At 30.6% G+C, this 14398-nt stretch overlaps 1 protein-coding gene and 1 long non-coding RNA gene across 2 annotated transcripts in view; both read left to right on the forward strand.

Annotated features, from left to right (window-relative positions):
• LOC106466284 (cytoplasmic protein NCK1-like) overlaps positions 1-7965 on the forward strand; it is a 12376-nt gene extending 4411 nt beyond the window's left edge. The window contains exons 2-3 of the mRNA XM_013926555.2: positions 2265-3337; positions 3538-7965. Of these exons, the coding sequence (XP_013782009.1) occupies positions 2265-3337; positions 3538-3738 (1274 nt within the window). The 3' untranslated portion in view covers positions 3739-7965. The remainder of the gene's footprint in view (positions 1-2264; positions 3338-3537) is intronic.
• A 4155-nt stretch (positions 7966-12120) lies between these two features.
• Positions 12121-14398, forward strand: part of LOC111087585 — a 19520-nt gene continuing 17242 nt past the window's right edge. Inside the window, exon 1 of the long non-coding RNA XR_002612268.1 lies at positions 12121-12412. This is a non-coding gene — a long non-coding RNA (uncharacterized LOC111087585). The remainder of the gene's footprint in view (positions 12413-14398) is intronic.

Below are 14398 nucleotides of genomic sequence, written 5' to 3' on the forward strand. Positions count from 1 at the left end.
TTTATATATATAAAACCTAAAAATGATTTTGTTTCATATCCCCCACGTGCAAAATTTTAAAAGGCTTGGCAATCTATGTCAGGCAGCAACCAAGTACAAAGGTCATAACTAGAAGAGTTAATTGTTTGCTTTACTTCTTTATTTACTGTTCTATGTTTTAAAAAAAATAAGTTTAAAAACTTGTTTCAAAATAGCAGTAATCTATATACATATATAATAATTGAAATGTGACTGCATTTTACAAAATAGTAGTCTACTAAAACACAGCCAAGATAGGTCACTTTGTAAAGACTAAAGGTCAGTTTTGTATTATTGGATACAGTAACATGAGTGCACGTGCACTGTGTCTTTGTAACTTATGTATTGTTAGCCAGGCATGGCTGAAAGGTCAATATAATAATTATAAATATATATAAATGTATAATCTTATGATATTTAAGCTATTTAGTCGAAACGTTTGTTTTAGTGTTATAATTTGTAGTCATTCTAGAATGAAAAAGGATTGATTTATATTTATTTCCTACTTTTTTTTTACATGGTTACGAGATTGGTCTAATTGACCAAACCTGTACAGAGGTTTATTACTGAAAATAACACACAAAAGTATAAAGTTTTTTCATGAGAAATGTTTGATAATTCTCTAGACATTACAAAGATTTCACATGTGAAATTTGAAAATTTTTTGATGTATACAAATATTTTTAATCTTGAAATGAAAATTACTTTGCCTATTAGATAGGCAACATACAAAAAGAAAAAACAGGCATGAGAAAAACATTGCTTTACAAACTTTAAGACTTAATAAAAAAAAAATTATATTTTGTGTATGAAAGCATTGTAATGTTTACTGATAATCTGCCTAAATTTCATTAACATATGCTTACTAATTTAAAACTTATAGCATGAAAACTATAACAAGCACAAAATTGTTACAATGTCGGTCCTAAGGATTGAGCCCATGCTGAAAGAGTTAAGGACACAGGAGGTCAGGAAGTTAAGTTTAAAGTGATCTTGGGAGGTGTTGAAATTAGGCAGGCTTTTGATTAAGCAACTTTTGGCAATTCTTCTTTTTATGTAGTTATCCCTTTTGTATTATTTATCAATTTATTTCATTTACAAAATACGAATGGGGGATTACTGTATATTTTATAAAGTGGTGATTGCTTGGTCATCTGTGGTGGACATTAATGATTTGCTAAGTAGCAAATGTCCAGATTACCTTTTAAAAACATTTGTGCCAAAATATATTTTAGCCAAAAATGTGCTTTGTGCAAGATACGCAAATGACAACCTGCAGAAGACGTGCATTATATGAAAGAAAGGGTAATTACTTTTAAAAAAGGTGAAAATAGGAAGATTAATATGCCAGAATAATGTAGTGGCTTGCAACTGTTGAAGCTGATGCACATGTTTTCCTTGTTTGTGCTGGAAGCATAACTAGTCTGGTTGTACATGTTTGTACCTGTTAGTGCCTATGGAAAATGTCAGATGTCTCAGTGATACTTTTCTCATCAGCTTACATCTTATAAATAGATTTATTCCTACCTCATTTTTTACTTATATTCTTTTAGAAAACCTAAAATACAATTTTTGTATTCATATAATAAATACTCTGTAATACTATTGATATTTAACATACTATTTGCAGCCAAACTCTGTTATTATTACTGTAACAACTTGTTGCAAAAACTTTCAGTTTTTAATTAAAGAAACTAAGCTATTTTTCAGTATTCCTCAAAGCATAAACTATTTGCGTCATATCTTGTGAATTGTACATGGAAGGAAATTTATTTTATTTATGTGATATTCTGGATGTTGATTGATCACATTAATGGTAGTGCAATATGTTTAAAGCATTTGTTCTGCAAGTTAAAGAAAAGATTATCTGGCATCAGTTAAGAGAGCACTGGGTTTAAAAAATGTACTTGTGGATTAAAGTTTCTTTTTTATGCATGTGTGTTAATTAGCAAAATCAAAGAATGAATGTTTGAGATAATGGTATGTTATTTTTATTAAAAAGCATATTGTATTTGACAAAAATAAACAATTGGCTAAACTTTCACTACTTTGTTTAAGGATACTTATTTTTCAGTGACTTAGCTATATTTTTTGTTGTTTAACACTTGATTCCTCTGTTTTCACAATGTACACCTTTGGCATAAAAATGTATAGATGACATGGCAGCATGTTAGTAAATGATATATATAAAAAACATAGAACCTGATTAGACAAACATTAAAAATTTACTTGTTTTTTGTTTTCAGGTAAAAGTGGAGAGGATGTTTATGTGATAGCAAAATATGATTACCAAGCCCAGGCTAGCCAGGAACTTGACATTCGAAAAAGTGAGAGGCTTCTTTTATTAGATGATAGCAAACACTGGTGGAAAGTGTCTAATTCAAAAAACCAATCTGGGTTTGTTCCTTCAAACTTTGTAAAGCGTGAAAAACCTTCAATATTTGATAGTTTTCGTAGAAAGGTCAAGAAACTAAACGAGTCAAAAATGTCTCCAGCTGCTGTACCTATTATAAATAGTGATATTGACATCAGTACATCTACCCCTAACAACACTTTCCTTAAGAATAAAGCTATGGTGACCACTACAGCATTAGCAAAATACAATTATACAGCCCAACAGTCAGATGAAATTTCCTTGGTGAAAGGAACACGGGTTGTTGTTATGGAGAAATCAAGCGATGGGTGGTGGAAAGGTGAGTATGATGGTAACATTGGATGGTTTCCTTCCAACTATGTTCTGGAGGAACATGATGATCTGAATGATATTAGTCACAATTATACTCCTACAAGCTCAACCACTGGAACTTTAAAAGATTCTGAATGTTTGGATGTAGTCCTGGCTTTGTATTCATACTCTGCACAAAATGAAGAAGAACTTTCATTTCATAAAGGAGACCATCTTGAAGTAATTGATCGACCTGCAAATGATCCAGGTTGGTGGAAAGCTCGTAACCAAACAGGGGAAGCTGGATTAGTTCCCAAGAACTACGTTAAAGTAATTACACTGAGACAAGGTAGTGAAACTTTAGAATCTAAGGGTTTTTCATCTTCACTTGGTACAGCAATTGGTGGTTCTGCAGTTGTAGATATAGATTTAAGTGGTATTCAGACTGAAATATCCAACATGGATGTAACGTCTTCAGAAGGATCACCAATAGTACCAGCTAAGAACAGAGGTTCTCTTCCAGTTCCTGTCTTAAGGCAAGATCTGCTAGCTAAACCATGGTATGTTGGGAATGTCACAAGAAGTCAGTGTGATAATATGCTTAATGAATATGGACAGGATGGAGATTTCTTAGTTCGAGAAAGTGAAACAAATGTAAGTTTCCTTTATTTCCCAGAAGTTGAGCTTCTTAATAGCTTAACCTACATAAAATTAGTTACTGTACATTCAATTGATAACATAGCCTGCAGCTCCAAAGTACATTATAAATATTTTAATATATAACCTTAGTGTTATTATACCTTAATGTTATATGGAAATAAATAGAAAATAAACTATTTTTTTCTTTTAACTAGATTGGAGATTTCTCTGTGTCACTGAAAGCACCAAACAGGAACAAACACTTCAGAGTTCACGTTGAAGAAGGAATTTACTGTATTGGCCAACGCACTTTTATGTCTTTGGATGATCTTGTTGAACATTATAAGAGAGCTCCTATATACACTAGCCCTCACGGAGATAAATTATATTTGGTCAAACCACTGGAAAAACCTTAAAAAATAATATAAAAGCATAAATTTATCATCTACCTTATCAGTGTACATCTATTTGGCATGTGATGTTATACCACATGTTCCATGGGCTGCACTGTAGATTGCCATGTACAAGAGAAAATTATAGATTACAAACTAAGTAAAACTGTTGAACTTGTTAAATGGAAGTTAATCATATATGCTCTTCATTCTGAAGTCTTTATTCTTTTCAACATCAGGTTTGATTAATTGCATTAGATAGGTATCTGTTTCAACAAAGCTATCTAATGATGTGTTTGGTTTACCAAGAAGTGATAGTTTCCAGTAGCTTTAGTGAGATGCTTATAATATTGTGTAAGGTTGCAGCTACTTTCTCATGTAAATAGTAGTAACAGAACTCAATGTAAAGTCCACACTGAATCTTTTCTTTTAGGAAAAAATAAAACAAGTTAAAGAATTCAGTGTGATGAAGCTTATGAATTTAGCTTTTTTGGCTAACTCAGGTGTAGAAAAAGCATAATTTTTTAAAATTGATTTTAAAGAATTTAGAGAATTAGTTATATTGGGCTTGCTTATAAAAGCTTTTCATGCATTATTGGATTTTTATATAAAGTTAGCCTATAGTGACTGGGCTAATGGGCTTTCATGGTTATTTTATTAAAACCATCTGTTCTGGCTTGTGCTAGAGTGCTTCATTGATAAAATTAGCTTAGAAACATTAGATTTACATAGTTACTGTTCACTATACAGGTTTTTACAATACTTCCATTATATCCCGAATACTGTAAATGTACAAGATGATGGTATAGTGTAATTAATTATATATATATTACATTTTTTGTGATTTTTTTTTGTTCCGTGTAGATAAATCCAAGTGATTATGAGAAAAGTGGACAAACAATAGTACATGTATGTGTAAATGTGTTAAGACTCCTATCTTTTATAGGGTCTGATACAGGATTTTCATACTGAGTCCTGGATTTCTTCCAGTTAGGGTAATCAAACCCATTACCTTTAAAGTGGGAAAACTCTTATAAACAGTTTATTGGAGACAGTAATAGATATTGCTGCTTCATCTACTTTTTAATGTTAATATTAAACTTATGTTGTAGAAATTTCATTATTGTTATTCCATTAGAAAGTATTAAATATGTATACTGTTCGGTGAAAGAGAATTTCCTATTGTGAATCAGAATATGTTTTGAAGTACCATGTATTTCTTTCTGAATTTTGAAATCCATGGCTCCATTTTTTTTATAATTTAATATTTGGAACAGAACTAGTAAACATGCAATAAGATAAACTAATAGAACATATTAAAAGTGTGGCATTTAGTTTTATTTAAATGGCTTATGATGTATTGTGAATCATGACATTCTGAATGTCGTAAGTCATTAGATTCAGTTTTGGCCAAACTTGTGTATAATTTTATTAACGATTGTTATACTGAGTTCTTACAATTTGGCATGCATATAGTTTAATTGTGTTAATCTAATAGATCTGAAGAATGTTAAAAGTTTAAAATTCATGGTAAATTGCTGTGTTATTGTGTCATCTGGTAACTAAAAAGGGGTGAGAATAAAGTAATGATAATATTTCTTGATAACTTATATTTAAAAATTGTAGTGTGATGTCATTTGTTAGATACAGGTTTCTATAATTTTGTCCACCTATACAATCTCTGTTAAAATTGGTAAAACATAATTAGCTTGATTTCAAATATTATATTTGTCCTTGTCATGATGTAAACTAGTTTTTTAAAACAGAATCAGATTCATCGATTTAAATTTCTTTTTGTAATATCCTACTGAAATATCATAATACAGATTGACTCGTAGGTTTGGTTCACTTACTTGCAATAGTCTGTAGCAGTTTCAGACAGCAAGTGTCGCTGCATTTGATTTTACTTACTTTATAAATTTTTCTTTAACTTCTCCTAAAATGTTTTTGTTTTATTTAAGTAATGCAGATTGATCTACTGTTTGTGTGTGTGTGGTGAGTTGTGCGCAGTAAACTAAACTTGCACAATGAATGGTATTGTAACATTTTTCCTGTTATTTTTTTCTTCAGAAATATTTTGAAATGATGAAAGGTATTGATCTTAGCAAAAATATCATTATAGTATATAAATGTAGTAAATATCAATGGGTAATGGAATTGTGATTTCATTTCATAGAAAGTTTTTATTTTTATTAAAACCTGTCTCAAAGACTGTAAGACAGGCAACTGTCAAACATATAAAATGCCCATTAGGTTAATGATTCCTTATAAGTAAATATAAGTTTTTTTCTTCTATTTAAACACCTGATACTAAAGAAAACAAAATAGGCAAAATACATTTATTGTGTGTGTGCACTCCATAACAGAGATGCTTAGTTTTTCATGCAGGTTAATGCAAAGTTTAAAGACATTTAGAAGGGATATAGCTATTTTAATAGGTTAGTAATTTATGGCTGTTCTAGTATCTTAAAAATAGTCAAATTGTGAGATTGTCTCAAAGCTTCAAGATAAAACATGCATTAGATTTCTGCTAATGTTATATTAAGTCTTTAAAGTTTGCTAGTGAAGTCTTTACTTTATAGATTTTACAATGTGCATTGAAGGTTGTGGTAAAGCCTATAGTTGCACAGGTTCAAATCTGTGGTACCATTTGCTTTTCTTTGATTAATATAAAATCAGCTTACTGTTTACATTCATTCTTTAGAAGCATAGTCATGTAAAGTACCAGTATCTTGTGTTCTGATTTATAATGTAATGAGATGAAGTGATTTTTGTCATTGTTTGTATACAGTAATTTATGATGTGTGCTTTAGGTTTAAAAAAGTTTTCATTGTATTTGAACTTGGTGAACCAAACAAACACTGTCTGGATCATCTCATCCAAAAATATAGCAAGCAAACAAAATAATTATGGAGTCTGGAAAATGTCCTTGTGTCAAAATGGTGAGTTTAAAGCATCAATGAACAAGTATTTTTAGTTTTTTCTTTTAATATCTGTTAATTTCAATCTAATAGCTCTGCTATTATTATTATTAGGTTTTTGCTTAAATGTAAGAAAACACAACATTTAAAGTTGTGGTTCTGATAAAAAGTTAGTACACAGGATCACACACAAAAGGTACAAAGAATTTCAAAAAAGATTCAAAATTTGAGCACTTTCAAATAGCAGACTATTCTTCTGAAGAACAATAGTTTACTATTCAAAAACGTTTTGGGTCTTTTTTATTATTTCTTTAAGTTGTAGTTACAACACTAAAAGTAGTCATACTGTTAGTCTTTTTTGCATATTTTCTTTATTTGAAAAATGGATATCATGCATGTTTAACAAGCATTTTAAGGAAATACTATAGTATAAGCACTTTTCAATATTTCTTGTTAAAGATGTGAATTTAACTTAAAAGTTTCTGAGAGTCAAAATATTTTTGGTACTTTTCTAAGCTAAAATCTTTCTTGTAAAAACTGGTTAAGAAAAGGTTTCGAGTATCTTTTGAAAAGCGTTCTGTTAACAAATATTATTTGGGCTTGCACTACTCATTTTTAACAAATTATGTGCTAAAATTTAAGAATTTCTTAAATGGGACCAGATAAGAATATTTTTCATAAATTAAGGTAGCTTTAGCTTCAAGGTCAGTGAAAGATATGTTGATTTACTGGATTAATCAAGTTAAATGTAAGTTGACATTATATGTAAAAAAAAATGGAAAAAAATAACATTTATGAGAATGTAAAATTTTAGGTATAAATAGCAGTACTATATTATCATTATTTTTTTATTTACATGTACTATAATTGTTGTGAAATGCTTGCTACTGTAATTTTTAAAGGGACTTTGTTAAATCCCAGAATGAGTAAATAAACTTCAGCAATTGAACTGATTAGTGAAAAGTTGTGTGTAAAGAGAAATATTTAATAGCATTTGTAGATGTAGAAACACTTGGATTTATTTGGAGTACTTGTGTTTATTAAAAGCTGTACTTTGCAGTACACAAGCAATCGGATCAATGCATTCTTTACAGCAAAGGTGCTACTTCTGTGTGATGTGAATGTTAAAAGGGGTGAGGAAATGTGATTTGTGCCTTAGATCACCATTGCTTAATGTGCTTTTGTAAATAAATATATTTAATTTGTGATACATAATTACTCAAAATTAGGTGGCTAACAACCATTATAACTTACTGAAATATTGAAATAATGCTAAGGTGTTCTACGTTGTAGTTTACATGTATATTGTGTATTTAATACAAACCTTCCAGAATACATAATTGTAAACCTAAAGTAAAACACTTTGACAAAAAGATACAGAAGAATATAGACTCATATGTGACATACATTCAAAACTGCAATGATAAATGTAATGTGTCTGGTTTCTACATAGAGTAGAATTGCAGAAGTATCCACTTATGTTTCAATAGCTTATTGATTAACAAATAGTTCAAATGCCCACTATGTTGTAACATTCACTAATTATAAGAACTGACTGAAAGTACAGGAGAGTGTATAATAATGATAATAATAATACACCAACCACAATATATCTGTTATATTTAAGCCCACAAGGCCTTGACCCAATACCATGGACCTTTAGGCTAACTGGGAAACAACAGACGTAGCAGTTGAGTGGCTATTCATATTATTAACTTGCTTGAACAACAGTTGTTATGCTGTAAACTGGATCACTACACCAGAATTAGGAAAATACATTTTTTAACAGTTTTACTTATTTTAGCACTGAGTGGTTAATTGTTATTTATTTATATTTGAATTAACTTATCATTCAAAACAACTGGTTAACCAGCAAATTTGTCTTCTTGATCTTGGTAACTTTTTTTCCGACAGTTTTCCTTTATATATGTGTGCGTATAAGTGACGTGTATGCCATTTGGTAATGATACATGTATTTAACTTTCATATATGGTTCTGACTTGTATTTTGCATATGCTTTCATTATTGATTATAGATGTAACATTTACACACACATTTCCACTTAAAAAGAATCTGGGGAACAGTGATTCTAATATTGAATTACAAATAAAATAAGAAGCCTGTGTGATTCATTATTTACCATAAAATTAAAAATATAACAGGTTCATTTCCAAAGGTGCTTGACTTTTGGAAACTGCTTTAGAATGTGAAGTGTGTGAACATGCTGTCATATTTAGCTTGCTTCCTATATTCTCACACACCTTTTAAGAATTTTTTGCAATATAGTTTGTTAGTCAATAAACTGTTGAGTTTAAAAATATATATATTTAATCTGAGAACTGGCATCAATGTTCTGTAAGACATTAAACTATTTGCATTCCTCTTAAATATCAGCAAATTGGCTGTTATTTTCTCTTTATTTAAGAATCAAAATAAGGAATATTCCACTGACATTAAATTCCCTAAGTGACTTGAAAAGGTTATCAGTTGTTGGTTGTAACTCCCCTGTCAAGCTTTTGTAATGTTTCACATGGTTACAAAGTGTATTACAATCTTAGAATAATCTTTTTGGTTTACTAATATGTGATAGCATACTCCTTTCACAAACTGCCGTTCAAACCTTTTTACACACAGCTTTACGAGGATGTCATACTTCTGATTTTTTCAAGAAGTCAGTTAATGTTAAGTGAAGGTGTTGATATGAAAGTTTCACAAAACTGAAACTGCACTTCAAACATTAGGTTGTTTTATAAATGTGCTTTGTAGCTTCAGTTTGGTAGTTTTTAAATATCTTGTTATGAAACATGATCTAACTACATTGCTCATTTGAAGAAGCATAGTATTACAGTGTTAAATGTATATTTAACACTGGGTATTGCAGAATAAAATAAGCTGCCCTTTCTATCTCTATAAAACTGTTGACATTGATCAACACACTAAATTTCAACATCAAATCTAGTTATTTTCTTAACTTTTCATCTGTGTGTGCATAATTTTTAATGTACAGGGATCAAAACATTACATTCCTGCATTCCTGAGGAATTGCATCTTTTTAGTTGTCTTTCCTGATTGGGAATGCATGGTCCATCCGTATTCCTTTAGTTATGACCAGTGAAAGTGAACATATTGCATGGATTTAATAATAATAAACAATTCACGAGGGAATGTAATCTTCCCGATAGTTTCCCTCGAGTAAGAATAATTTTATTTTATTATTTCTATCCCCGTGTTTATTATTACGTTTCTTGACATTTTTAAAAAATAGCAGTAATGGGAAATATACGTTAAGAAAAAATGACCTAAACAACTAATTATCCTTTTTTGAATAATGAATAATTTACACGTATGAAAATGTTATATCCTAACATATATCTGGTATTCGTTAACGAGTTAAAAAAAAACAAACGAAAAACGAAATGTTTCGATCATTTATTCCAGTCTATGATTTGTGGGTTAGGTCAGTTTTTCATAAGAACGTTCAGTTATCCTTTGGATCTCTATTTATATAGGTATTATATAAAACGTTATTTTCAATATCACGTAGCTGAAGTGCGAAATCAAACTTCATTCTGGCTGCCACTGGAACTTTTGCATTTTAATTATTTTGAATATTTTTATGACATAAAATAGGATTTTGTTTTTAATCCATATTAATCAGTTTCCTGTTCTATGAAACCTGGAGGTTTTTACAGAATACTATCGAAGGTATTATTACAATACACGTTTCTTAAAAATTAACCGATAATTGTGTAGTATTTTCAGAAGTATTTCCGTTTAAAAGAGTAAATAAGCACTACCTTAATGTTTGCTAGGTTTACATTGATTTTATCACAGTCATTACGTGGAGATGGGCGCGTGTTACGAATTCATGAAATTTCACGTAATGATGGTTAGAAACACTTTGAATCACATTATGTTTCGACAAATTCTGTCATTTCATCCAGACTTTTATTTTACATCCCGAAGTTTATTGTTTTGTGTCATAATTAAACCCTTTTGAAATCTCATGGACGTAAGTTAACAGACATGCTATAAATAATATACAGTAAACATAGGAATACTCTCTCTTAACTATATACACAAAACTCACTGAGTTCATTAAGTGTTACCAGACTCTAATATTATAGCAATCAACCTAAATCTTATTATCCATAAGGTATCTGATGAATACATTTTTCAAGACACATGACTTCATTCAAGTACGCTATAATGTGGATTTATCAAGTCCAGTAGCGGATCTAGGATTTTGGAAGGGGGGGGGGGGCGGTCGCCTGGATGTGGGCCATATAATTTCAGCATACATCACTTGAATCGATGCAGCCAGACGATTCATCAAACTTAAATATAATATTGTTGGCTTACAACCCGTAATGGTTTAGGCATCATGCGAGTTTGCGATGAAACATGAAGGGGAAATTATACATCTATTGATCCTATACATTTCGTAAAAAAAATCAATAAATAAACTGACTGCAAATTCATAATGTGCGTACCTGATAGGCAGATGTTACTAAGATGTATTATGTAGATATAACAAGTTATATCAATTATATATCAGGTAAAATAAACCGATATATCTATTGATCCGTAATAAAACTGGAACGTAAAATATTTCACTAAACATTCAACTTGAACTGCTATCTCCATTCGGTTCAAGTTTCTGATTGCACGATATGGAAATATGTTAGTATAATTAATTTCCTATGAACATGCGCATAAAACAGCAGTAGAAAAACTACTCTATAATCAAAATGTACCATACACCTAACTATTTGAAAATCACATTTTTATTGGATATTATTCTACACAGAACTAGTTTGTATTCATTTAATTCCGTCTAAAATGTTTTAAGGTCTACAAATTTCTACAAACACAACGTTTGATAAGGGATGGTATAATGATTGTTGCCACATTTATTGAAAATCACCAGTAATTCTCTAGAGCAGACAAGAACATAAAATAGCCAACTGATTTTGCAACTTATTTGTTTTCAAAACACTAAAATTATTGGCCTTCAGATAGGAGAGACAGGAAATAAAATTTTTTGTTTAAATTATTTAATGCTAAAAGAGGGCGCAAAATAATTATCAGAAAGGGGCGAAGCTCCCCCCCCCCCCTCTCTAATCCGCTAGTGATCAATATTAAATTTTTGAATTGGACTGTTAAACTCCCATGAATTCAAAAACATGGCTCTCGGGAGAACTATCGCCAAATATAGGCATCGTGTGGCTTCACCATTTACTAAACTGTGCTGCCATCTACAGGTATCCAGATGCATTTATTGTAGTAACAGCGTTTTTTCTTTCATACTAATGAGATAAATATTTTACAATACACCTACCATTATTATTGCTATACTATAATAAGTTTTATTTTTCATATAGAACTTTAAGAGCTTGAAAAAAATTAAATACTTAATTAAATTACGAATCCTGTATTATTATATTACAAACCTGTTAAATGATCTCAATTTGAACGATACAGAAACATAAGTACAATCCAAATCCTATCTTTTAAAATGGCAATACCAAAAAATTGATGGAAAACTAATGAAAAAATTGTGAAAGAGAAATTTACTTTCTACTCTGGGTAAAAAAAAAACACCTTTTTCTGAATAAGTTTTCAGTGCTGAGTCAGATCAATTTGCACCTTAGGTGCAATACAATGAAACTTTACTATATATTTACTTACTTTTAGTAAAGACAGCATCTTCTTGAGAGTTATCAGTCTGATAAGTTCTATCAGAAACCGTTCCATCATCTCTCTGTAACAAATACGTCAATAAAAAACTTTACTGTCAATTTTCCTCCACACTATTATAATTTCTCTTAAAAAAGCATTTGATCCTCAGTAGTGATGTTAAATTATTTTTTGGTTATCTTGTATTGACTTTCAAATATAATGATTTCATTGGTTAGTAGAAGAAGCAATGCTCTCTGAGCAGTTACTATTTTTGTTAGTGATGAGAGTGCATTATTAATGGAATGATATTGTTTGTAAGTAGTTAAAAAGTATGTGAAATACATGATTTTAAACATGTCAGGAAAAGTTTACCTTCTTAATCCTACTGAAAATTTAGTCTAATATAAATAACTGCTCCTCAGTAAAAATACTTTATCAACTAGAGCTCACTTCTTTAGAAAGATTGACAATTGATCAAGAATGTGTCTGAAAGACATTAATCCTTAGTAGTGCTTCTCTCAAAACTGAAATTTAATCATACAATCATCTAACTCTGATTCATATGTAATACAAATGCTCCTCCTGATCTGCAAGCTTGGTTTACACATGATCTTTCATTGTAATTTAAATGAGTGAAATAATGAGAAAGCAGGGACAAAAGGAAGCCATTTTTTTAACTGTAACTTCAATATTTTTTCTTATTCTTAATCCACAGGATGTCACAAGTACAAATATATACCCAGTGTATCAAGCACAAACATACCCTTGTATACTCTAGAATATATCGTTCAAATACATTTTTTTTATTTTCAAATGCAGCTAAGGTACTCACTGTTTTATTGGATGTCATGCATTTCTATCAAAAAAGGAAGGTACTGTGACAAACCATAGAGAGACAACACAGTCAAATAGATAAAGTGACAGTCCAAAGGTATGGCATGTGACTCTGTAAACTTGCACACATACAGTCCTATTGTTAGGATTCAAAGACAAAACTGAACGACTCAATATCAGCCATTCCTCATTGTTAGCCCCAGGACAGCTAATCAGGAATAATGAAATATTCTATGAGAAAAAACAGACTTTTCTATATTCATAATATACAGAAGAATTAGATGACTAGTGAAGTTGTGAAATGTGACTCCCAATAAGACTAAAGCCTGGGACTCCACAGGAGGTCATAAATGTGATTTACAACCATACTTGTTCATGTCATTTTATAGCAAGAAATGAAGTAGGCCCTTCAACAAAAGACACATGGACTGAATCACATTCTGACATGAAACAGATCCTCCACCAGAAAACATACACACAAGCTGCAACATACCTTGGTCTAAAGCCAGTTCTTGATCTTAAACAGTGGGATAATACAAAAAGTTAACAACACTTTTCAACAGAACTCCATAATACCTGAAACAGTAGGGGGCAAAAACAACACAAGAACTGAACAAGGTCCTCCATCGAACACAAATAAGAAGATGCATTATATTTAGAACTGAAAATGTGAATGATAAAACCAAAACGGGCCTTCCATCAAAACAGACACAAGGGCTGAACCAGGTCTTGATCTGAAACAGAGGAATAACACAAAAATTCAAACATGTTCTCTGATATACCTATATGACTGGAGGAAGTTAATGTTTCATATCAGAGAACACTGCTACACTTACATGATGCATCTGAATTATGTCTACAAACTACAGATGTGCAATGAACATTAAAACAGAGATGGTGACTTTGGTTAATAAGCAAAAACATGGCAATTTTAGCAAACCGAATCATTACTTAATAGTTTTGAGATATGATATGCAGTCCAGTCCTGTTAATCCGGTCAGCTGTGGGTCTAAGCAATTAACTCTTTCAACCCAGGCTTGATTCATTGGACTGACCTCGTAACCATTTTGTGCTTGTTATAGTTTTCATGCTATAACTTTTAAATTAGTAAGTGAATGTTAACAATATTTGGCAGTTTATCAGTAAACATTACAATGCTTTAATATACAAAATATCTAATTTTTTATTAGGTCTTAAGGTTTGTAAAGCAATGTTTTTCTCGTGCCTTTTTTTCTTTTCACATCTTG

This window comes from Limulus polyphemus, unplaced genomic scaffold (assembly GCF_000517525.1).
Source record: "Limulus polyphemus unplaced genomic scaffold, Limulus_polyphemus-2.1.2 Scaffold73, whole genome shotgun sequence".
In the NCBI taxonomy this organism is placed as follows: domain Eukaryota; kingdom Metazoa; phylum Arthropoda; class Merostomata; order Xiphosura; family Limulidae; genus Limulus; species Limulus polyphemus.